The sequence below is a fragment of the Coregonus lavaretus genome, assembly GCF_964263955.1.
Source record: "Coregonus lavaretus genome assembly, chromosome: 13".
NCBI lineage: Eukaryota > Metazoa > Chordata > Actinopteri > Salmoniformes > Salmonidae > Coregonus > Coregonus lavaretus.
Genome location: NC_140000.1, coordinates 23,177,786 through 23,203,468, shown reverse-complemented (window position 1 = coordinate 23,203,468; position 25,683 = coordinate 23,177,786). Strand labels below are relative to the sequence as shown.

The window sequence follows — 25,683 nt, the reverse complement described above, 5'->3', positions numbered from 1 at the left end:
AATGGAATTAATATCAACATGGATTCATTGGATTCCCTCTCAGCCCACTTTTCCAATCTCATTTCCAATGAATATACTGTTCTCAAATTATTCAATGATTCAATGTATTCAATGTTGTTTTCTTAGATAGGCTGCTGGCATACAAATCAGCATATATAACTATTCTTGAGCTTCCACCTCTTTATGCACTAACTCCATGTGTAATGCAACCACAAGGTTGTTTCCTTCCTGGGAACCCTGCTTGTTACTGCAAGCCTCATGTTTTATGCATACTGTATGTCTGCTCTTGTTCACCTTCATCATTTATTTCCATTTCATATTTACCTCCTTATGTTTTTCAAGCATTTCAGCCTTTTGGCTTTACTATAATTCATATTCCCACCTGCACGACAAGCACTGTACAGTAGGAGGGGAAGATTGTCTCTCTTGTGCTTTCTCTTCCATGAAAGATGCTTGTGGTTTAAAATGCAATGGCTTCAGGATTCTCAAGCCATACAGATGTAGGATATTAATTTGAGCCAGTTTGCTACAGTAGGAAAATAATCCTACAGCAACAGGAAATGTGAAATATTATGTGGATTATAGTTAATTGACATTTTTGTGGGGGTTGATACATTTCTTGTTAGGGCAAATCAAGTCTGAAATTTAAAAGTGGAAATTACAAACTTTAGCCTTTTTAAAACTCAAATACACTACACATTTGCATTTCCTGCTGTGCAGTTCTCCGCAACAAAAGAGTGATCAGATTAAGATCGTACATCTGTAGCTCGCAGATAGGTTCTGATTTCAAGGGCTATTAGGGGCCATCTCACTCACTTCCATTTATATGGAAATCAGGCTTCTATGTACCACTCTGGTGGCACCTAATGCACACTTTACCGTGTGAAGTGGATGAAGCAAATCCACATACAATATGCTGGCCTATATTAGCCCAGCAGCGAACAAGGAGAGGACACGATATGTAGAGAATATTAACATGCGATTCAATGCAATCTAATTCCTTTACATTGACATGCAACCATGTTTCAGTGTCACAGTATCTGCTACTTCAGTGTATGTTTGGAGGAACTGGTCATACATACGACACAAAGCTGGGATAATATGTCATATTCATATGAATTTCATAATTTCCATCCATTTCCATCCATTGTATTCATCCATTGTATTCATATTATTCTCAACGCATAGACATCACCAAAGTGACCTTTATATGTGTGGCACATTACTTCTCCTTACCTTGGTAGAAAATACAGAGGTCAGAGATGACTGATATAGCTGCTGTTGTTTCCGGGGTTCATTTTCAGTCTAAGTGAGTCATTCTTGGAAACCCAGTCTTCCCAGCAGACCTTTGGGTTCAGTGATCTCTGCCAGTCTGTTGTCTAAGCAGACAGACCCCCTGAGGGGATGTTTTAAAAGCTCACCAGCCCTCCATCCTCTCCTCCTCTTCTCTTCTCCTCTCCTCTCCTCTCCTCTCCTCTCCTCTCCTCTCCTCTCCTCTCCTCTCCTCTCCTCTCCTCTCCTCTCCTCTCCTCTCCTCTCCTCTCCTCTCCTCTCCTCTCCTCTCCTCTCCTCTCCTCCAGTTTCTATCCCATCTGATCTCATGCTACTTAGCCTGGAACAGGACACTCCTAACATAGTACAGAAAGTAGTCTGTTTGGTAAGGCTGTAATAGTAGCCTGTTACGCAGTTGACTTGGTAATTACGTATGTGCCTTTTAGGTACCAGGTACTGAATCACAGCACCAGAGAGTACACCTTGTCCAACAGGTACTAGCTGAAATAGGACTGTAAAATAAAGTGTTAACAGATAAGGGGGGGGGGGGGGCTGTTACTCTATTTCTGAGTATGTGCATGGTCATTGGGTTCAGCTATGGTCTATGGATCCTCCCTGAGGCCTGTTCTCTTCTCCTGCTGTGTCTCCTCCTCTTCAAAGGGCCAGAGAATCCAATAGCATTAGGCAGCCACAGTGGGCACCAACACCACTCTATCAAGGGATCGGCTTCTGCACACCACCATTTTGGATTGGTGTTATTCTCAAACTAACAGCATACAGTCACATTGCTGAGATAATCAAATTAGTATTCACTAAAGAAACATCATATTATAATGTTGTGTAGTAGGCTAGGCTATATATTGTGCAAGGATTTCAATGAAAAGTGTGCACACCTTCTCTCTAAAGATACTGTATGTTAATCTGGCAATACAACTGCATCTGTATTGCTGTATTCCTCTGTGAGACAAATTAGACGGGGCTGTGTGTGTTATGGTGACAGAGGTCCAGGGAAAAGAGCAGGCCACTCGGCTGCCAGATTTAGACTAGCCTATTTTCTGTCGGCCTTGTTCTCCGGGTCAAGGTTTAACCTGCCTGCTATCTCTGGAGACTCTAGCAGGAGCAGAGAGACTCTGGGAGGTCAAACAGCACAGCCCAGGCAGGTTAGCGTTGCCGATAGGGCCACGAGGAGAGGAATACACAACAGAGAGAAGCTGAGAACCAATTATCCTTACCCACAAATAACAGAGAGATAGAGACAGAGCCAGGGGAGGGAGCGAGAGAAACAGAGATAGGGAAGTAGGTACAGAGAATGAGCGAGAGGAGAGGGGCAGAATGACAAGAGGGAAAGAGATGAATGATGGAGAAAGGAGAGAGGAGGAAGACAGGGAAGAAGAGGGGTAATAGAGAAAGAGAGAGGCTGAGACGAGTGAAGAACAATGGAAAAGAAAAGGGAAGGAAATGTGGAGGAAAGGGGCCAAACTCACTAGACACTCACTAGACACTCACTAGACACACACTAGACACTCACTAGACACACACTAGACACTCACTAGACACTCACTAGACACTCACTAGACACTCACTAGACACACACTAGACACTCACTAGATACTCACTAGACACACACTAGACACACACTATACACTCACTAGACACTCACTAGACACTCACTAGACACACACTAGACACTCACTGGACACTCTCTATACACCCACTAGACACACACTAGACACTCACTAGACACTCACTAGACACATACTAGACACTAACTAGACACACACACTAGACACTCACTAGACACACACTAGATACTCACTAGACACACACTAGACACTCATAGACACTCACAAGACACTCACTGGACACTCACTAGACACTCACTAGACACTCACTAGACACACACTAGACAAACACTAGACACACACTAGACACTAACTAGACACTCACTAGACACTCACTAGAAACACACTAGACACTCACTACACACTCACTAGACACTCATTAGACACACACTAGACACTCACTAGACACACACTAGACACTAACTAGACACACATTAGACACACACTAGACACTCACTAGACACACACTAGACACTCACTAGACACTCACTAGACACTCACTAGATACACTCTAGACACTCACTAGACACACACTAGACACTCACTAGACACACACTAGATACACACTAGACACTCACTAGACACTCACCAGAAACTTACTAGACACTCACTAGACACACACTAGACACTCACTAGACACTCACTAGACACACACTAGACACTCACTAGACACACACTAGACACTCACTAGACACTCACTAGACACTCACTAGACACTCACTAGACACTCTCTAGACACACACTAGACACTCACTAGACACTCACTAGACACATACTAGACACTCGCTAGACACCCACTAACACTCGCTAGACACACGCTAGACACTCACTAGACACACACTAGACACTCACTAGACACACACTAGATACTCACTAGACACACACTAGACACTCACTAGACACTCACAAGACACTCACTGTACACTCACTGGACACTCACTGGACACTCACTAGACACTCACTAGACACACACTAGACAAACACTAGACACACACTAGACACTCACTAGACACACACTAGACACTAACTAGACACTCACTAGACACTCACTAGAAACACACTAGACACTCACTACACACTCACTAGACACTCATTAGACACACACTAGACACTCACTAGACACACACTAGACACTAACTAGACACACATTAGACACACACTAGACACTCACTAGACACACACTAGACACTCACTAGACACTCACTAGACACTCACTAGATACACTCTAGACACTCACTAGACACACACTAGACACTCACTAGACACACACTAGATACACACTAGACACTCACTAGACACTCACCAGAAACTTACTAGACACTCACTAGACACACACTAGACACTCACTAGACACACACTAGACACACACTAGACACACACTAGACGCTCACTAGACGCTCACTAGACGCTCGCTAGACACTCACTAGACGCTCGCTAGACACTCACTAGACGCTCACTAGACACACACTAGATGTAGGCCTATATCATGTATGCCTATATCACTCCATTCTCCAGATTGTCAGACAGGAAATAATAATGTCTCTTTATATACTTCCTGGGAACAAATGTAATTGCAGTGCTCCTAACTGGGCCGTCAGTATGTTCCCTTGAAGGTTTAATTCATGCCGAGAGCCATTGGAAATGCCATGCTGTGACCTGTGGATGGGCTTGGAGAGAGCTATGAGATAACTGGTGCTCAATCAATGCAGGTCACTGAGTTAGAACAAGAGCTCTTCTGTCGTTTTCTACTTCGAGCTGTCATGTCCACTTATTAAGGACATTACATTGGGTCAGATAAGGTGGGCTGACTGGGCTCAGCCATAGGAATAAGGCCATTTGTTGGGAATCATGAATACAGGTATTGAGAACCTCCATGCGGTTACTGACTTCACTTGAGTTTGGCTTTCTGTGGCATGTACAGCACATGAGGCTGCTAAGAAAAGGACGACTCATAATAATGGCTGGAATGGAGTGAATGGAATGTTATCAAACACGTTTTTGATGTGTTCGATACCATTCCATTTATTCTGTTCCAGCCATTATTATGAGCCCGTCCTCCCCAATTAAGGCGCCCTCGGCCACCTGTGATGTACAGATGCAGGCGTATACTCTTATGAAAATTGAAACAGTATGGAAACACCACTGTTTGTATTTCTTGATTGAATGTTGATGGATTGAGAATGAGTGAGAACTGTGATGGACAGTTGATGCTGCGTAGTTCCTTTGCACTGTTGGAGGTCATTCTAACACAATCCTCTCTTTCATTCCAGGTCTCTATTTGGACGAAAATATTCTGGCTGTAGCTGATAAAGGAGCTGTATTCCAGAAACATAGAGATCCCCAGTGCACACCCATGCTCTTGGGCCACTCCTGATATCTCCCACTCCTAGCAGCAACCAACCTCACCTCCAGAGCCAAGATGGACGACGGCTACGGACGAGACGGACGGCAGGACTTCATCCGCGGCGCCAAAGACATCGCCAAGGTAGTGAAGAAGCAGGCGGGCAAGAAGGTGGGCCGCAGCGTGGACAAAATGGCCGATGAGTACACCAAGCGCTCGTACAAGCGCTTCGAGGAAGAGGACGACGATGACGATTACCCCGTGCAGCAGAGCCAAGATGGCGACGGCTACTACCGCAACGACAGTCGCGCCAACGACGACGAGGGCGGCCACAGCGACTCCACGGAAGGTCACGACGAAGACGATGAGATCTACGAGGGCGAGTACCAGGGGATCCCCCGGGCAGAGTCCGGCAAAACGGGTCCGGTGGACGGGATGGCCCCCCAAGGTCAGATCAGGGACCTGGCCCAGTTCGAGGCGGAGAGGAGGAAGGATCAGGAGGAGCTGGCCCAGCAGTACGAGACCATCCTGCAGGAGTGTGGCCATGGGAAGTTCCAGTGGACGCTGTACTTTGTGCTGGGGCTGGCGCTGATGGCGGACGGTGTGGAGATCTTTGTGGTGGGCTTTGTGCTGCCCAGTGCAGAGAAGGACATGTGTCTGTCAGAGGAAAGCAAGGGCATGTTGGGTAAGATGGTTCTAATGGCCTGCCTGCTATCTATTATTCTATTGTATTACTCTCTCTCTATTCCTGTTCCCTTATTCCTCTTTCCCTCCCTGTTTATTCGCTCTTTAGCCCTCTCAATCTCTTTTATCTTTTTTCCCTGTATCTCTCTGTATCAGTTTTAGTATTTCTCTGTCTGTCTGTATCTCTTTATTCCCTACAAAACCAAGCTTGAGTTCAAAGAGGTAGCCTATTCAAGGGATACTTTGGGATTTTGGCAATGAGGCATGCATGCTAGTAGATACCCATAGACTTCCAGTCATTGCGCTAACGCTAGTTAGCAATGGCTCGAGAAACTACCTCTAACTTCCTTCATACTGGACACAGAGACATAAAAATGGTATCCACAAGTTCATCTGACTCTGGGGAAGTAGATAAATGGCCTCATTGCCAACATCCCGAAGTATCCCTTTAAAATTAAATTTTCCCCATGCCTCATTTCCCCCATACTCTTATTATTTTAACACACTTTATATGGAGTTACAGTAGCTAAAGGCCTTTAGGATTCACTGCCCACGTAACTACTGAACGCTCCATTGAATTCTCAACCCATCTCTGAAATCCAAGCCAAATCCTATACATGCTTTGGTTCAGTTGTTTTATAGCAGAATATACTGTACACTGGAGACCATAGCATAGGCCCATTAAGAGAATGGTGTGTGCAGTGCGAAGTTACTCATGTGACCATTTCCTTTCCTGGGGGCCAATGTCCAGTCAGATTCCATGCCTAACACGCCATCTGTCTTTGGCCATTCAGCAAGGACACAATGAACGAGGGCTATGGTCCTAACACATTCAAGTCATTCTCCATTGTATTGGCATGATGCTGTGTTGTGCATGTTTTTTATCGATTCATTTTGTTTGTCTTGTTGCTTTTTGTTTGATGTGGGGAGTGAGGTCAGTGTATTGAATGGCGTGTTAAAAGGGGTATCATGTTTTGATAGCATAGCAGGATTGAGAATGGATTCAAACAACCTCTCTCCATCACCATTACATTCTCCTCTCTTGTTGTTCTGCCAAAAGTCATACTGATCCATATTGATTATTTTGTCAATGGCAGTTTTCACTCATATTTAGATTCATTCATGCACAAGTGTCTGATTATAATTTATATACTCCACATAACACTGACATTGAGATGACACGTGGCATCCATTCATGCATGTGTGGGTTGTTTTCTAGTCTACATATGGTATGTGTGTACGCTTTCGAATGTAATGGATGTGTAGGTATGGACTCCCAGCAGTGACACTCCCCGACATGTGCTCTGGGAGGCATGTATGCGTGTGTGTGTGTTTGTGTCTGTGTGTACTGTATGTGTGAACTGTATGTATGTGGTCTCTGGCTGATGACTGGCTTGCATATGTATATATGTATATCTCTCTCTCTCTCTCTCTCTCTCTCTCTCTCTCTCTCTCTCTCTGTCCCTCACTGGGTCTCTGTACGTGCTGTGTTGGGGGAGCCAGTATGGAGACAAGGCCCTTGGTATCTCCCCTGTTACACGACATGCCTGACTCATGCTGGAGTGCTTCTCTCATGTATGCCGCTGTGCCGCCCATGGGTCCTAGTGTCTTTCCTGTTCCCTCCTCCCTGCCTGCCATTGTATTAGTAGACAGAATAGACTGCTGTTAGTGTTGTCAGGGAGCCAGTCTCTTTAACCTGACGCACTCTGGCGGAACCACACAGTGTGTGTGTGTGTGTGTGTGTGTGTGTGTGTGTGTGTGGACGTGTTTAACTATTCTTGTGGGGAACAGAAGTCCCCACAAGAATAGTAAACAAACAAAAAATGGACCAACTGGGGACATTTTGTTAGTCCCACGAGGTCAAATGCTATTTCTATGGGGTTAGGGTAAGGGTAAGAGTATGGGTTAGAGTTAGGGTTAGGTTTAGGGTTAGGAGTTAGGGAAAATAGGATTTTGAATGAGACTGAATTGTGTGCCCCCACAAGGTTAGCTGTACAAGACTGTGTGTGTGTGTGTGTGTGTCTGTCTGTCAGACAGATTTAACACAGTTGAGCAGATACCCCATGCACCACACACACTTAATTTCTACTGACAAGCAATATCAAGACTCCATTTTCTAAAATGATACCATTGTGTCTTGTTCAATGGTTAGACAGTGTGGTTGTATTAAAACCGCGAGTCATGGTGCCTTTTCTCTCTGCCGTGGTCATGTTTTCAAGGTGGATGTCAATTTAGCCATAACCTTGGGAAAATGCACATTTCCCCCTTTGGTCTTTTCATTGTGTGCTTGTCTCTTGTTTTCAGATAGTTCAGCTGGTAGCCCTGAGGGTAAAGAGAACCTTTCTCTCCCGGTGTCTCCTTGGCCTTTAGATAAACTGCTTAGCATATCAACGGAAGGGTGGGAGAGATGAAAGGAGGGAGAGAGGGATGATTTAAAAAAGGTCTGGACCGTGACAGCAGAGCAGAGCTGTGTCTGTTTTACTCAGCAAAGCAAGAAGGAACATGGTTAGCATTTAAGGGTCTGTGAAGGCAGTGTGTTAGCATTTTAGCAATGAAGGATGTAGGGCTTTTTAGCAAGGGTAGAGTCATGCTAGCATTTAGCGATGCATGATGGATTAGAAAACGATCTTTGCATTTATTGATATTTTGTGAGGGAACAGAATGTTCAGTGTTTTTAGCAAAGGGGCAACATCAGCATTTAAATAATGTACAGCAAAGTAGGAAGCTTTTTAGCTTTGGCAAAGAAACAGTAACACCATTATAGATTTACTGCTTTTTTACATGAGGGGACAGAATTTGTGATGGGAGAGCAGTAGCATTTTGACTGTAATGGTGATGATTAACTAAATCAACTCGCCACAATGCTGTCTACTCTATGAAGGATCATCTGCCCCTGGCTCACTCAAAAAAAGCCCTGTGCGCTCTTACAGAAAGGGGAAAATGGCTATTAATAGCACCCCCTAACCCCCCTCCCTCCCTCACAAACACACACACACACACACACACATACACACATACAAACACACTCCTCCATAGCCCTGGAGCCTCAGTGAGCTCTGTCACCACGCTGCAGCTCACAGACTGTGGCCTCCCTCCTCCTCCTCCTCTCATCACTCTCTCGCTCTTCTCCTCCTCTCACCTCCCCCACATCCTCTTTTCTCTTTGGAATCATGTGGAGCTCAGCTGTCTGGAAGGCTCCTCCTACCTCTCTCTCACGCTCTCTCTCTATCTCTCTCTCTCTCTCTCTCTCTCTCTCTCTCTCTCTCTCTCTCTCTCTCGCGCGCTCTCTCTCTAACTGCCTCCCATGGGAGTCTCCCCTACTGTTGCCATAGGCCTCTTGGGATTCAACTTTGGTTAGCAACAGCACTCAGTGTTGGCAGAATGTAAACAGACAAACATTGGATGCAAGCTGGCACTACAGAATTAATACTGTAATAAATTCACTCAATTATGCATGAATGAAAAATAAACATTATCAATGTTTATGAGTGCTACAGTAGGCTACTGTATCTTTCATCATGGGATCCGTAGCCAATATGCCCATTTTTGTAAAATGCCTAATATGAAATATGGAAGGGGTATCATGCCAGAATTCACAAGCCATCTGTGAATACCTCCTGAACTATAGCTTATTTTTTGTGAGTGTGGATATTTTATACAGTTGCCATCGGCAACCATTATTTACAAATTTAGTCAGATCTTCTATTTCAGACCTTATGTTGGTGTATGTTATATTCTCCCGCTGTATTAGTAATAAAAGGCCTGTAGATGTATTTTTCAGGCCGTGTCAGACTGACTCAGTTCATCAGGAACAATCTCTCACAACATTAAAAGATAAAGCATTTATCACACCCTATTTGATTTCCTCTGTGGCTGGGCTATTGCATTCTCGGCCAGTCCCTGGGATGTGCTGCAGACTGTGGCTGCGATAGCCATGGTGGCTAACTTGATGACAGAAATACAGATATAGAGATTGAGCTGCGCCATTTGGGAAGCACAGAGAGCGATACAGTGAGTGCTAAAGGGGAGATTGAGGATCAGCACCACGGACAGCTCCCCCAGCAGAGTGAGTCCTATAGGCCAGGGAAGAGAGGGAGAGAGGCACTGCCACCCAGGCCACTGGCTGCCACTGCTACTGCATTGCGGTGATGGTTTTCGAGCTCAGTCATCATCACCAGCTCCCTCCTGCCGCTCAGGCCTATTGTTAAGGCGGGGGAGACACGACGGCGTTGACAGCTGCCTCTATACACCGTCGCTGCACACACAGAGATAGAGAGGTCTCGTACACACTCCTAGCAAGAGGAAGAAAGTCACCTTCAGACCCATCTAGGCATTGCACAAGACACACATGCGTACACACACACACACACACACACACACACATGCAAACACACACACACACACAGAAAATCACCTTCAGTGTAATTTCGGTACTGCAATAATTGCTCACACACACACACACACACACACACACACGCACACACACACACACACACTTCTCTGACCTCTGTGGTCTGCTCAGCTGAAGGGGAAGGTGGTGGGACACCCAACCTCACACAGATCTCTCTCACCAACAACACAGTGCTACTGTACTGTTAGCCTTGGTACCATGAAAGCACTATTTCAACGTTAGCCAACACTGACCATTCACCTGAGCTCCAACACTAATTAGCTTCCTAGTCTTAGTGATGGATTAGCACAGCTGATATTACAGATCCCTTGAAACCATTATGGGCGTGTTGCCTTATCTGTGTGAATGGGCCCATAGTGTGTTATTATATGCCTGGCCAACACTGGCTGTGCCACTCAGCAACATTAGGGCTGTGTTACTGTTCTATTGTGATTTGGTGCATTCATTGTGATAGCCATTGTGTGGTGAGCAACTGAGCATTCTAGCGCAAAATGGCTGCCATCCATCATCCTCATGCATTGTACAGCTACAGCGCTTTGAGACTTGCTATATACCTTAAATTCATTATGACTACAGAAATCATTTCTCAATGACATGGTAAGTCCAATAACCGTTGAAACATAATCAATCGCTTTTTATTCTCTTCATCCAAGTTAATTACATTAGAACCAATCAGCTTCAGTAACAAGTAGCCAAAAAGCTCTCCGCACCACACAGAGAGAGGAAATATTCAAACACAGACATCCCCACGCCAGACAGCCAGAGAGAACAGAACGCACTCCTATTTTAGTCAGAGCAATCACACCCACTATCTCGTGTCATTGGGTGCTTAGCAAGTGCCAACGCTACTGACAGGAAGTCAATGGGGTTGAGAGAGAAAGAGAGAGAGAGAGATAGATGGATATAGTGTGTGTGTGTGTGTGTGTGTGTGTGTGTGTGTGTGTGTGTGTGTGTGTTTGTGTGTGAGAGTGTGTGTGAGCCTAGCTGCTTTGGTCTCGCCAACAGGCTGGTGTGTCTGTGTGTGTGAGTCATCGTGTCGGTGGGTTTACACCACTGAGGCATAATAAGAACTTGAGACTGTATGTCTGTGGTATACACATTACTACAGACATACAGTAAGAGTGTTGGGCCAGTAACCGAAAAGGTCGCTGGTACGAATCCCCTAGACGACTAGGTGAAAAATCGGTCCAGGTGCCCTTGAGCAAGGCACTTAACCCTAATTGCTCCTGTAAGTCGCTCTGGATAAGAGCGTCTGCTAAATGACTAACATTTTTAAACAGGGAGATTCCTTTACGAGGCCTCCCTCACCATCGACTTACATCAGATTTTCTTATGCTGTATAGTAAACTGTAGGAGTGTGTGGATTTCTTTAAATATTGTTTTTATATATATTGGTCCAGACTATTATTAAGATTTGAACATGCCTAAGATCTGAGAAAGAGAACAAAAGCTGTTAAAATGACTCCAGTGAAATTGTTTATAGTGCATATACTCTAGATGTGTGTGAGAGAGAGTGTGGATTTATTTACATATTATTTGTATATTTATATATTGGTCTAGACAATCTATATACCAAAATCTGAGAAAGAGGAAAAATACTGTAAATTGACTCACTGTCCAGTCTCCTTTGACTTGCATTGGATTTGCTTATACTGCATATAATCTAGGGGTGTGTGTGTGTGTTTCTGTGTGTGTGTTTGTGTGTGTGTGTGTAAAAGAGAGTGTGTGTGGATGTCTTTAGATATTGTTTTCATATACAGTACCAGTCAAAAGTTTGGACACACCTACTAATTCAAAGGTTTTTCTTTATTTTTACTATTTTCTACTTTGTAGAATAATAGTGACCACATCAAACCTATGAAATAACACATATGGTATCATGTAGTAACCAAAAAAGTGCTAAACAAATCAAAATATGTTTTATATTTGAGATTCTTCTAAGTAGCCACCCCTTGCCTTGATGACAGCTTTGCACACTCTTGGCATTCTCTCAACCAGCTTCATGAGGAATGCTTTTCCAACAGTCTTGAAGGAGTTCCCACATATGTGCCACTAGAGATCCTGGTTCGAATCCAGGCTCTGTCGTAGCCGGCCGTGACCGGGAGACCCATGGGGCGGCGCGCAATTGGCCCAGCGTCGTCCAGGGTAGGGGAGGGAATGGCCGGCAGGGATGTAGCTCAGTTGATAGAGCATGGCGTTTGCAACGCCAGGGTTGTGGGTTCGATTCCCACAGGGGGTATGAAAAAATATATAATGTAAGTCGCTCTGGATAAGAGCGTCTGCTAAATGACGTAAAAATGTAAAAAAATGTAAATATGCTGAGCACTTGTTGGCTGCTTTTAATTCAATCTGCGGTCCAACTCTTCCCAAACCATCTCAATTGAGTTGAGGTCAGGTGATTGTGGAGGCCAGGTCATCTGATGCAGCACTCCATCACTCTCCTTCTTGGTCAAATAGCCCTTACACAGCCTGGAGGTGTGATAGGTCATTGTCCTGTTGAAAAACAAATGATCGTCCCACTAAGCGCAAACCAGATGGGATGGCGTATCGCTGCAGAATGCTGGTTTAGTGTGCCTTGCATTCTAAATCAATCACGACAGTGTCACCAGCAAAGCACCATCACACCTCCTCCTCCATGCTTCACGGTGGGAACCACACATGCGGAGATCATCCGTTCACCTACTCTGCGTCTCACAAAGACACAGCGGTTGGAACCAAAAATCTCAAATTTGGACTTATCAGACCAAAGGACAGATTTCCACCAGTCTAATGTGCATTGCTCATGTTTCTTGGCCCAAGCAAGTCTCTTCTTATTATTGGGGTCCTTTAGTAGTGGTTTCTTTGTAGCAATTCAACCATGAATGCCTGATTCATGCAGTCTCCTCTGAACAGTTAATGTTGAAATGTGTCTGTTGCTTGAACTCTGTGAAGCATTTATTTGGGCTGCAATCTGAGGTGCAGTTATCTCTAATGAACTTATCTTCTGCAGCAGAGGTAACTCTGGGTCTTCCTTTCCTGGGGTGGTCCTCATGAGAGCCAGTTCCATCATAGCGCTTGATGGTTTTTGCAACTGTACTTGAAGAAACTTTCAAAGTTCTTGAAATGTTCTGGATTGACTGACCTTCATTTCTTAAAGTGATGATAGACTGTCGTTTCTCTTTGCTTATTTCAGCTGTTCTTGCCATACTATGGACTTGGTCTTTTACCAAATAGGGCTATCTTCTGTATACCATCCCTACCTTGTCACAACACAACTGATTGTGTTGGCTCAAATGCGTTAAGAAGGAATGTAGAGGGTGATTTTGGACGGAGTCAGGCGCAGGAGGGTAAATCACAGAATATATTGTTTATTCAGGAACACAGCGGTACGCAGCAATGCGTAAAACACTCCAGTGCGGTAAATACGGCGCACTGGAGAAAAACAAGGCACACGGGTGAATATCCTGGCGATACAAAATACAAAGTTGCTCCACCAAGCTAGAGTCACCTCCACAATAACTAATCACACACAAAGACAGGGGGGCAGAGGGAACACTTATACAGGGACTAATGAGGGGATATGAACCAGGTGTGTGTAATAAACAAGACAAAACAAATGGAATGATGAGATGAGGAGCGGCATTGGCTAGAATGCCGTTGACGACGAACGCCGAAGCCTGCCCGAACAAGGAGAGGAGGCAGATTCGGAGGAAGTTGTGACAGTACCCCCCCCTTTGACGCGCAGCTCCAGCAGCGCGCCGACACTGGCCTCGGGGATGGCCAGGAGGACGCGGAGCAGGGCGAGCCGGGTGGCAACGGTGGAAATCCCGCAACAGGGAGGGACCGAGGATGTCCCTCACCGGGACCCAGCACCGCTCCTCCGGACCGTATTCCTCCGACTCCACGAGGTACTGAGGGCCCCCACCCGACGCCTCGAATCCAGGATGGAACGGACGGAGTATGCCGGGGCCCCCTCGATGTCCAGAGGGGGCGGAGGGACCTCCCGCACCTCAGACTCCTGGAGCGGACCAGCCACCACCGGCCTGAGGAGAGACACAGGAAACGAGGGGTTCATACGGTAATCAGGAGGGAGTAGTAATCTATAAGTAACCTTATTTATTCTCCTCAGGACTTTGAACGGCTCCACAAACCGCGGGCTCAGCTTCCGGCAGGGCAGGCGGACGGGCAGATTCCGGGTTGAGAGCCAGACCCGATCACCTGGTACAAAGACCGGGGCCTCACTACGGTGGCGGTCAGCGTTGGCTTTCTGGCAACGCACGGCGCGCTAGAGGTGGACGTGGACAGCATTCCACGTCTCCTCCATGTACTCCAGGTTACGGTGGTCAGTCCAGACGAGGAAAGGGTGTTTTGCCCCCTCGAGCCAATGCCTCCACGCGGTCAGGGCTCTGACCACAGCCAACAACTCCCGATCACCAACGTCGTAGTTCTGCTCCACCGGGCTGAGCTTCTTCGAGAAGAAGGCACAGGGGCGGAGCTTGGGTGGCGTGCCCAAGCGTTGGGATAGGACAGTGCCTACCCCTACCTCAGAAGCATCCACCTCCACTGCAAAGGACAATGATGGATCGGGATGGGCCAGTACCGGGGCTGAGGTGAACAGAACCTTCAGGTTACTGAAAGCCCTGTCTGCCTCAGCAGACCAGCAGAGCCGGGACGGCCCACCCTTCAGCAAAGAGGGGATGGGAGCTGCGACCTTGCCAAAGCCCCGGATAAACCTCCGATAGTAATTGGCAAAGCCAATGAAGCGCTGCACCTCCTTCACCGTGGTTGGGGTCGGCCAATTCCGCACCAGGTGAGGTGGTGATGTGGTATCCGAGGAAGGAGATGGACTGTTGGAAGAACAGACACTTTTCTGCCTTGGCATATAGGTCATTCTCCAACAGTCGGCCCAGCACTTTGCGAACCAGGGACACATGCTCGGCGCGCGTAGCGGAATAAACCAGAATGTCATCGATGTACACCACCACACCACGACCCAGCATGTCCCGAAACACCTTGTTCACAAAGAACTGGAAGACTGATGGAGCATTCATCAACCCGTACGGCATCACCAGGTATTCATAATGCCCCGTGGTTGTACTGAATGCTGTCTTCCACTCGTCCCCTTCCCGAACACGCACCAGGTTGTACGCACTCCGGAGATCTAATTTCTTGAACAAGCGCGCCCCATGCATTGATTCGATAACAGAGGAGATGAAGGGTAGAGGGTAGCTATAGCGAATGGTGGTTAGATTAAGTGCCCGGTAATCAAATACAAGGGCACAGACCTCCGTCTTTCTTCTTCACGAAAAATAAACTCGAGGAGGCGGGCGGATTGGAGGGACGTATGAGCCCCTGGCGCAGGGACTCAGAGATGTATGTCTCCATAGCCTCCGTTTCAGCCTGCGATAGGGGATATACATGACTCCTGGGAGGCACAGCGTCTACCCGAAGGTTTATCACGCAATCCCCCGCCCGATGGGGTGGTAATTTGGTCGCCTGCGTTTTGGAGAACGTGTGCGCCAAATCGAGGTATTCGGGGGGAATGCGCACGGTGGAGGTAGTGTCTGGACTTTCCACCATGGTTGCACCAACGGAAACAGCTAGACACCTACCCTGACACTCTCACGACCACCCCGTGAGAACCCTCTGCGGCCATAAAAAGGTGGGGTCGTGTAGTGCGAGCCAGGGAAGACCCAACACAACAGGGAAATCAGGGGACTCAATAATATAGAAGGTGACTTGCTCCCTATGGGTCTCCTGCATGATCATCGTGACTGGTGCTGTAACTTCCATAACAAAACCTGAACCTAATGGTTGACTGTCAAGTGCTGATGGGCAATGGAATGGGTAGGGGAACCAATGTAATACAGAGACTATTAGCTAAAGTTCTGTCCATAAAGTTCCCAGCTGCGCCTGAATCGACCAGCGCCTTACACTGGGGAACTACCGGGTAATCAGGGAAGTGTACGTGTATGGTGCAGTGCGCAGCAGAGGGCTCTGAACGAGTGTAGGATTGCGCTACCTGGGGTGACGCGAGAGTGCCCTGCCTGCCGCCTCCAGATCCGGAAGAACCCTGACGACAGCATGCAGCAGAATGTCCTCTCCTGCATCAAGAGTGACACTGGAGCTGTCGTCCTCTGTTCTCCCGGATCGCTGCACCACCCAGCTTCATCGGAACGGAATCCGGGTTGAAGGGGGGTGAAACGGGCAGGCCTCTTCCAGGACATCCTCTTGAAGCTAGCAGGTTGTCCAACCGGATGGCTATGTCCACCAGCTGGTCGAAAGTCAACATGGTATCCCGGCAGGCTAGCTCCCTTCGGAAGTTCTCTCGAAGGCAGCAGCGTAAGTGGTCGATGAGGGCCCGCTCGTTCCACCCGGACCCAGCCGCTAGAGTTCTAAACTCCAGGGCAAAGTCCTGCACTGTCCTCGTCCCCTGCCTCAGGTGGACCAGTCGCTCGCCCGCCTCTCTTCCTTCGGGTGGGGTGATCGAAGACTGCCCGGAAGAGGTGAGCGAACGCCCCGTAGTTGTCCAACGCGTCTCCTCCTTCACTCCAGACCGCGTTGGCCCACTCCAGGGCTTTCCCCGAGAGGCAGGAGACGAGGGCGGACACCTTCTCCCGCTCCGATGGAGCCGGGCTGATGGTCAAAAAATAGAGGTCCAGCTGCAGGAGGAATCCCTGGCAACGGGCCGCTGTCCCGTTGTACTCCCTCGGCCATGGTAGATGAATCCCTCTGGGCGCTGGGGTGTGGGTGGCTGGATCCGGTCGCTCTGCTGGTCCCGAAGGGCGTTGGACGACCTGGAGAACCCGATCCATCACTTCTCCCAAGCTGGCTATCATGTTGGAGTGCTCCCGGATCCGCTCCACAACTCCAGGCATGTTCTCCACTCCTGCTGACTCCATGATACTGGTGTGTGATTCAGGAACACAGCGGTATGCAGCAATGCGTAAAACACTCCAGTGCGGTAAATACGCACTGGAGAAAAACAAGGCACACGATACGAATAACAAAGTAGCTCCACCGAGCTAGAGTCACCACACTTATACAGGTACTAATGAGGGGATATGAATCAGGTGTGTGTAATAAACAAGACAAAACAAATGGAATGATGAGATGAGGAGCGGCAGTGGCTAGAAGGCCGGTGACGACGAATGCCGAAGCCTGCCCGAACAAGGACAGGAGGCAGCTTCGGAGGAAGTCGTGACAAGGAAAGAAATTCCACAAATTAACTTTTAACAAGGCACACCTGTTAATTGAAATGCATTCCAGGTGACTACCTCATGAAGCTGGTTGAGAGAATGCCAAGAGTGTGCAAAGCTGTCAAGGCAAAGGGTGGCTACTTTGAAGAATCTCACATATATTTTGATTTGTTTAACACTTTTTTGGTTACTACAAGATTCCATATGTGTTATGTCATAGTTTTGATGTCTTCACTATTATTCTACAAAGTAGAAAATAGTAAAAATGAAGAAAAACCCTTGAATGAGTAGGTGTGTCCAAACTTTTGACTGGTACTGTATATATTGGTCCGGACAATCTACACTGAGTGTACAAAACATTAGGAATACCTTCCTAATATTGAGTTGCACCCCCCTTTGCCCTCAGAACAGCCTCAATTCGTAAGGGCATGGACTCTACAAGGTGTCGAAAGCATTCCACAGGGAAGCTGGCCCATGTTGACTCCAATGCTTCCCACAGTTGTGTCAAGTTGGCTGAATGTCCTTTGGGTGGTGGACCATTCTTGATACACACTGGAAACTGTTGATCGTGAAAAACCCAGCAGCATTACAGTTCTTGACACACTCAAACTGGTGCACCTGCTACCTACTACCATACCCCGTTCAAAGGCACTTCAATCTTTTGTCTTGCCCATTCACCCTCCACGGCTAAGGGCAGTATCCAGGCACTCCGCGTTGCATCATACATAAGAACAGCCCTTAGCCGTGGTATATTGGCCATATACCACACCCCCTCGCGCCTTATTGCTTAATTATACAACAGGTGGTTTGAAATTCCCATTGTTAGAGACGGTACATTCATAAAAAGTATAATTGTTTACGTTGTTACCTAGCAACATACTACTACTTTTACAGATCCACTGTCTCATCTGCCCAGCCATGCAATTTATAAACTTGATCTCCAATGTAAAAAGCATCTAGACATTATCTCCGGCATTTGCAACATTGTTGCAATGTTGATCTCCACTGTGTCCCAGAATAATGAACGTGTCGGATGTGATGAGTGTGATAGAAGGAGTCAGGCGCAGGAGGGTAATCACCGAATGCAGAGTTTATTCCGTCGTACACAAATAGCGCTGGATAGCGACAAACGAAACAGGCACAGGGGAAAATCGACCCTGGCAATACAAGGTAACGGTAGCTCCAACAATAACAGCCACAGGGGAAATATCTACCCCGGCAATAACAAGGTACGAGTAGCTCCACCGAGCTACACTACTCTCACAATTAAACAATCACCCACAAGGACAAGGGGGGCAGAGGGAACACTTATACACGGGCTAATGAGAGGATAAGAACCAGGTGTGTGTGATTGACAAGACAAGACAAGACAAATGGAATGATGAAAAATGGAGTGGCAGTGGCTAGTAAGCCGGTGATGACGAACTCCGAAGCCTGCCCGAACAAGGAGGGGAGGCAGCCTCGGCGGAAGTCGGGACAAGACAGACAGGCAGCTTTTCTCAGCCAGTCGAAATAAAAGATCTGCATAATTTTGATGGACATATACAAAGAAATGTCAATAGAAAAACAGATAAAGCGAAACGAAATGCAGCTAGTTTGCTGTCTTTCCAGCTTCAATCCGATGTGATTGTGTTAGCTGTGTAGTTGGCTAGCTAGCAAGAGGGGAAGAACCTCCATAGCAACCATTTTTGTTTGCCAAAGCAACCTGCAAAGTTCTGGAACTATCAACCAGCGCTTGGGTAGTTTTACTTACATTTTACATTTAAATTTTAGCCATTTAGCAGACGCTCTTATCCAGAGCGACTTACAGTTAGTGAATACATTTTTTTTATTTTATTTTTATACTGGCCACCCGTGGGAATCGAACCCACAACCCTGGCGTTGCAAACGCCATGCGCTATCAACTGAGCTACATCCCTGCCGGCCATTCCCTCCCCTACCCTGGACGACGCTGGGCCAATTGTGCGCCGCCCATGAGTCGCGCCACTTTCCATGGCAGTCAATACAAATAGAACTAATGACCAGAGAACGCCTGGAATTGCACTTGACAACCAGTGTTAGTGAATGTAGCATCACGTTTTGTTTAAAAATGTATGGTTTGGCAAAGAATCTTGCTTTTTAATGCTCAAATCAAAAAAAAAAAAATAGAAAACATTTTTTTATGGAATAAAAAGATTAGAAAAAAAACAAACAAAAAGGAAACAAATAAATATATCTAACAAGTAATATCTAACAATTTCACAACATATACCCAATACACAAAAATCTAAGTAAAGCAATGGAATTAAGAATATGTAAATATATGGATAAGCAATGTCAGAGCGGCATAGACTAAGATACAGTAGAATAGTATAGAAAACAGTATATACATATGAGATGAGTAATGCAATATATGTAAACATTATGAAAGTGACTAGTGTTTCATTTATTAAAGTGGCCAGCGATTTCTAATCTATGTATAGCCTCTAATGTGCTAGTGAAGGCTACTTAACAGTCTGATGGCTTTGAGATAGAAGCTGTTTTTCTGTCTCTCTGTCCCAGCTTTGATGCACCTGTACTGACCTCGCCTTCTGGATGATAGCGGGGTGAACAGGCAGTGGCTCGGGTGGTTGTTGTCCTTGATGATCTTTTTGGCCTTCCTGTGACATCGGGTGCTGCAGGTGTCCTGGAGACCTAGTAGTTTGCCCCCGGGGATGCGTTGGGCAGACCGCACCGCCCTCTGGAGAGCCCTGATACAGCCCGACAGGATGCTCTCAATTGTGCATCTGTAAAAGTTTGTGAGGGTTTTAGGTGCCAAGCCACATTTATTCAGTCTCCAGCCTTCTTCACCACACTATCTGTGTGGGTGGACCATTTCAGTTTGTCAGTGATGTGTACGCCGAGGAACTTGAAGCTTTCCACCTTCTCCACTGCGGTCCCGTCAATGTGGATAGGGGGGTGCTCCCTCTGCTGTTTCCTGAAGTCCACGATCCATAACTGATGTGGCTCATGCAATGAAATGTATTTTTTGTAATGTCAGTTGAGTTGATTCAACAAATCACAGCAGAGATTAATGGGTACACTTCCTGCTTTTACTTCCTGCTTTACTTCTTGCTTTTCTCCTTTGGGTACGCTTGTTCTATTCATTCTATTTCTATGATCCATTCACTCTTAGAAAAAATGGTGCTATCTAGAACCTAAAGGGGTTCTTTCGGCTGTCCCCATAGGAGAAACCTTTGAAGAACCCTTTTTGGTTCCAGGTAGAACCCTTTTGAGTTCCACAGAGGGTTCTACATGGAACTCAAAAGGGTTCTACCTGGAACCAAAAAGGGTTCTCCTATGGGGACAGCGGAAGAACCCATTTGGAACCCTTTTTTCTAAGTGTATAATAACCCTGATAGGTATTAATAACTCATTTTGTCTTTTCCCTCCCTCTCTCTCCCCTCCATCCCTATATTCTCTCAACTTTTCAACCCTCTTTCTCTCTCTCTCCTTTGTTCTCCTTCCCTCTCCCCCACCCCTTCTCTCTCTCTCTCCCTCTTTCAGGTCTTATTGTCTACTTGGGGATGATGGTGGGGGCCTTCGTGTGGGGCGGCCTGGCCGACCGGATCGGACGGCGACAGACCCTCCTCATCTCTCTCTCCATCAACAGCGTCTTTGCCTTCTTCTCCTCCTTCGTTCAAGGATACAGCTCTTTCCTTTTATGCCGTCTGCTCTCCGGCGTGGGGTAAGGAAGGACGCTCTGTCACACACCCCTTCTCCTATAAAAACAACTCCGCTATAAATACTAGTGCCGACTGTAAATGCTTCCAAAATTAATGTGCCCTGCAATGACTCCCAAAGCAGTAAGTCTGTAAGCGATCCCAGCTTAGTTAAATCAACTGGATGAAATGTGTATGAAGCCTATCTATTATTGATGTGGATAATGTTATTGTGCTGGCACAGATTATTGAAATGGTTTAATGGTCTAAAGAGACTCTGACTCTTTATTTCTCTCTCTATCTCTCTCTCTCTCTCTCTCTCTCTCTCTCTCTCTCTCTCTCTCTCTCTCTCTCTCTCTCTCTCTTTCTCTCTCTCTCTCATATTTCTCTTTCGTTCATCAACTTTCCCTATTCTCTCCCTCACCCCTCTTCTTTTTCCACATTTGTGCTGTCATCCCTGTCACTCTCTCACTCTTTCTCAATGTCTCTTCCCCTCTCACTCCCCTCTAATGTCTTCCTGGCCCCTCTCTCCCCACCCTCTCTCTTTATCGCTCCCTCTCCTCTCTCTATCGCTCTATCCCTCTCTCTCTCTCTGTCTCTCTCTCTCTCTCTCTCTCTCTCGCTCTCTCTCTCTGCAGCATCGGTGGCTCCATCCCCATCGTGTTCTCCTACTACTCTGAGTTCCTGGCCCAGGAGAAGAGAGGAGAGCACCTCAGCTGGCTCTGCATGTTCTGGATGATCGGTGGCATTTATGCCTCTGCCATGGCCTGGGCCATCATCCCGCACTATGGTGAGAAATGTCAATTAACCAATCAACCAACCAGTCAATCAATCAACATATCAGTGAGTCGGTTGGGGGGTTGTTGGTCGATCAAAAAGTCAGTTCATTTCTACCACACCAGAGTGAAATTTGGTTTCCAAGCAAGGATTACACATACTGTACATTTAAAGACAATTGAATACACACGATTTATACACACAGAAACAATCATCATATTCTTTGTTATGCTCCTATCAAACATGGATGCATATGCTTATCGTCCTGTATACTGCTCTCTGGTATGACCCTTGCACCATAGTTCTTCAACCTCTTTATGTCCCTGTTCCAGGCTGGAGTTTCCAGATGGGCTCTGCGTACCAGTTCCACAGCTGGCGTGTATTTGTGTTGGTGTGTGCCTTCCCCTCTGTGGCAGCCATCTCTGCTCTCACCACAATGCCCGAGAGCCCACGCTTCTTCCTGGAGGTCAGTCCACCAACCACCAATGAAAATATAACAAAAATAGTAGTTGAAATGGATTCATTCATCCAAATAATTAAACTATAAAAAGTACAGTGATTCCCCTGAGATAAAGTAATTTAGCTACCCAAGGCATTGTTTATCATCTTGGGTTTAACTTGGGACTTACTGCTGTGTTTGAATATCATGACACTTACAGTAGCTACCTTCATTAAACACCTGCTGGGATCCTGATTATCCTGATAAATATACCATAATGAGTTCCTATTTATTTAGCTATTCATTAGACAAATGTGTCTGTCTTGTCTGTTGTAGAATGGAAAACACGATGAGGCTTGGATGATTCTGAAGCAGGTCCATGACACCAACATGAGGGCGAAGGGCTACCCAGAGAGGGTCTTCTCTGTGAGTGACACACACACAGTACATCCATCCTAAACCACTATCCAACCACTATCAGACACATCTAGTCTGCAATCAGTGAAGCAGTCTTTTATTCTGAGAAAATACATGAGGGGACATTTTTATATTCATGAATTATCTTGCAATTACTGCCTCTGTGCAACCACAGCCTCTCTCATGCATTTACAGTTAGGAGGATCCTTGTTAAATTCGCATTAATTATCTTGAATTTATTAGTCATTTGAGGATGAATTAAGCTTTGAATTAAGCTTTGATAAACTTGTTTAGGGAGTAATTATGTTAAGGAAGTTGGTGTGACTGAGTTGTGTTTTTGCCCCCAGGTGACCACCATCAAGACAGTTAAGCAGATGGATGAGCTGGTGGACATGGGAGAGGGCACCACCTGGCACCAGAGATGGAGGATGAAGCTTGCTGACCTGTTCAATCAGGTAACATACTCTACCTTAACCTTTTCAACCAGGTAACATACCATCATACTGGTAATGAACAGCTAAACCAGAGACGATTTTAATATTTCACTTGCTTGCCTAAGGATCTTTGGTCAACTGGGGCTAAATTGAATGTGAGGATTATCCATTCTTCTTCTTCTTCTTCTTCTTCTTCTTCTTCTTCTTCTTCTTCTTCTTTTTCTTCTTCTAAGTTTTGAATGCTAATCATTGGTCTAACAAAAATGTGTTATATTCTAGCTCAAACGAAATTGTAACTGTATACCCAAAAAATATATTTTATTGTCACATACACCAGGTAGGTGCAGTGAAATGTGTTGTTTTACAGGGTCAGCCATAGTAGTACAGCTCCCCTGGAACAAATTATGGTTAAGTACAGTACCTTGCTCAAGGGCAGATCGACAGATTTTTCACCTTGTTGGCTCAGGTATTCAAACCAGCAACCTTCCGCCTATGGTCTCTCATACTTCACTGAATTACAATCACCAATGCTATTACTGTCAAAGAGAACAGAGTAGTTTCATGTTTATATGCTGTTAACAACAGAATGAGAGACTGGAACGATTGTTTGTATATGAGCCCACGTTGTTTATAAAGTGCCTGTGTGCAGAGATTACCTAGCTATGTTTACATTTACGTCATTTAGCAGACACTCTTATCCAGAGCGACTTACAGTTAGTGAATACATATTTTTTTTTATACTGGCCCCCCGTGGGAATCGAACCCACAACCCTGGCGTTGCAAACGCCATGCTCTATCAACTGAGCTACATCCCTGCCGGCCATTCCCTCCCCTACCCTGGACGACGCTGGGCCAATTGTGCGCCGCCCATGAGTCTCCCGGTCGCGGCCGGCGGCGACAGAGCCTGGATTCGAACCAGGATCTCTAGTGGCACAGTTAGCACTGCGATGCAGTGCCTTAGACCACTGCGCCACTCAGGAGTACTAGCTGTGTTTACTGTTGGCTTGTGTGGAACATTGAACTTTATGTTTATTTAATGCTGTTGTGGATTGTAGAGAGACTTCCTTTGAGATATATTGTTTGTGTGTGTGTGTGTGTGCGTTTGCGTGTGCGTGTGCGTGTGTGTGTCGGTTTGTGTGTGTGTGTGTCTGTGAACCTCCCTGCAGGTGTGGAGCAACTTCCTGGCCATCTTCTCTCCTGAGTACCGCCGCACCACTCTCATGATGATGGCTGTGTGGTTCTCTATGTCCTTCAGGTAAAGTCAAGCTCCCAAAACTGTTTTCAGATAATATTCAGCCAAAGTCAGATCCACATAGAATGAACTACTGGTATAATGAACTAACTTGATTTCTTGTTAGATGTTTTGATTATTTGTGTATTTGGATTGTATTTGCAAGGCATTCTACTGCACTGTTGGAGCTAGTAACATAAGCTTTTTCGCTGCATCTGCTATAACACCTGCAAATCTGTGTACGTGACCAATAAACTTTTATTTGATTTTGTCTGACTCAAGTAAAAATGTAGTTTTACATTACTGATATTGATGATATGGTTAGTGTCCTATACCTTCTAAGTGGTTTGTATTATTAGTATATCATCATGATCCTTCCATCTGTCTTAACATCCATCTCCTTCTCTCCCTCAGTTACTATGGGCTGACAGTGTGGTTCCCTGACATGATCAAGTATCTCCAGAAGCAGGAGTACTCCTCGCGCACCAAGGTCTTCATCAAGGAGAAGGTGGAGCATGTCACCTTCAACTTCACCCTGGAGAATCAGGTGCACCGCAATGGAGAGTACTTCAACAACAAGTAGGTCCCCCTTCCCTCTTCCCTCATCAGCATTGTCATGGGAACACAGCAGAGTACCGAGCCATTCATAAAGTAAATAGGTCAAGGGTCAATCTGTCATTCTGATGTTAAAACAAACTCTCTCTCTCTCTCTCTCTCTCTCTCTCTCTCTCTCTCTCTCTCTCTCTCTCTCTCTCTCTCTCTCTCTCTCTCTCTCTCTCTCTCTCTCTCTCCTCTCTCTCTCTCTCTCTCTCTCTCTCTCTCTCTCTCTCCTCTCTCTCTCTCTCTCAAATTCAATTCAATTTCAATGTAAGGACTTTATTGGCATGGGACACATGTTAACATTGCCAAAGCAAGTGAAGTAGATAATAAACAAAAGTGAAATAAACAATAAAAATTAACAGTAAACATTACACTTACCAAAGTTCCAAAATAATAAAGACATTTCAAATGTCATATTATGTACAAAAGGGAAAATAAATTAACTATTGTATTTACAATGGTGTTTGTTCTTCACTGGTTGCCCTTTTCTTGTGGCAACAGGTCACAAATATTGCTGCTGTGATGGTACACTGTGGTATTTCACCCAATAGATATGGGAGTTTATCAAAATTGGATTTGTTTTTGAATTCTTTGTGG

The 25,683-nt window shown here is 45.9% G+C and overlaps 1 protein-coding gene across 1 annotated transcript in view; it reads left to right on the top strand.

The window, feature by feature from the left end:
* Positions 1 to 5,313: 5,313 nt before the first annotated feature.
* LOC311140361 (synaptic vesicle glycoprotein 2A-like) overlaps positions 5,314 to 25,683 on the top strand; it is a gene marked incomplete at both ends in the record, with an annotated part of 23,400 nt that continues 3,030 nt past the window's right edge. The window contains 8 exons of the mRNA XM_084175389.1: positions 5,314 to 5,920; positions 21,034 to 21,214; positions 21,827 to 21,978; positions 22,298 to 22,431; positions 22,741 to 22,830; positions 23,169 to 23,276; positions 24,422 to 24,510; positions 24,901 to 25,065. Coding sequence (XP_084031515.1) covers positions 5,314 to 5,920; positions 21,034 to 21,214; positions 21,827 to 21,978; positions 22,298 to 22,431; positions 22,741 to 22,830; positions 23,169 to 23,276; positions 24,422 to 24,510; positions 24,901 to 25,065 — 1,526 coding nt within the window. The remainder of the gene's footprint in view (positions 5,921 to 21,033; positions 21,215 to 21,826; positions 21,979 to 22,297; positions 22,432 to 22,740; positions 22,831 to 23,168; positions 23,277 to 24,421; positions 24,511 to 24,900; positions 25,066 to 25,683) is intronic.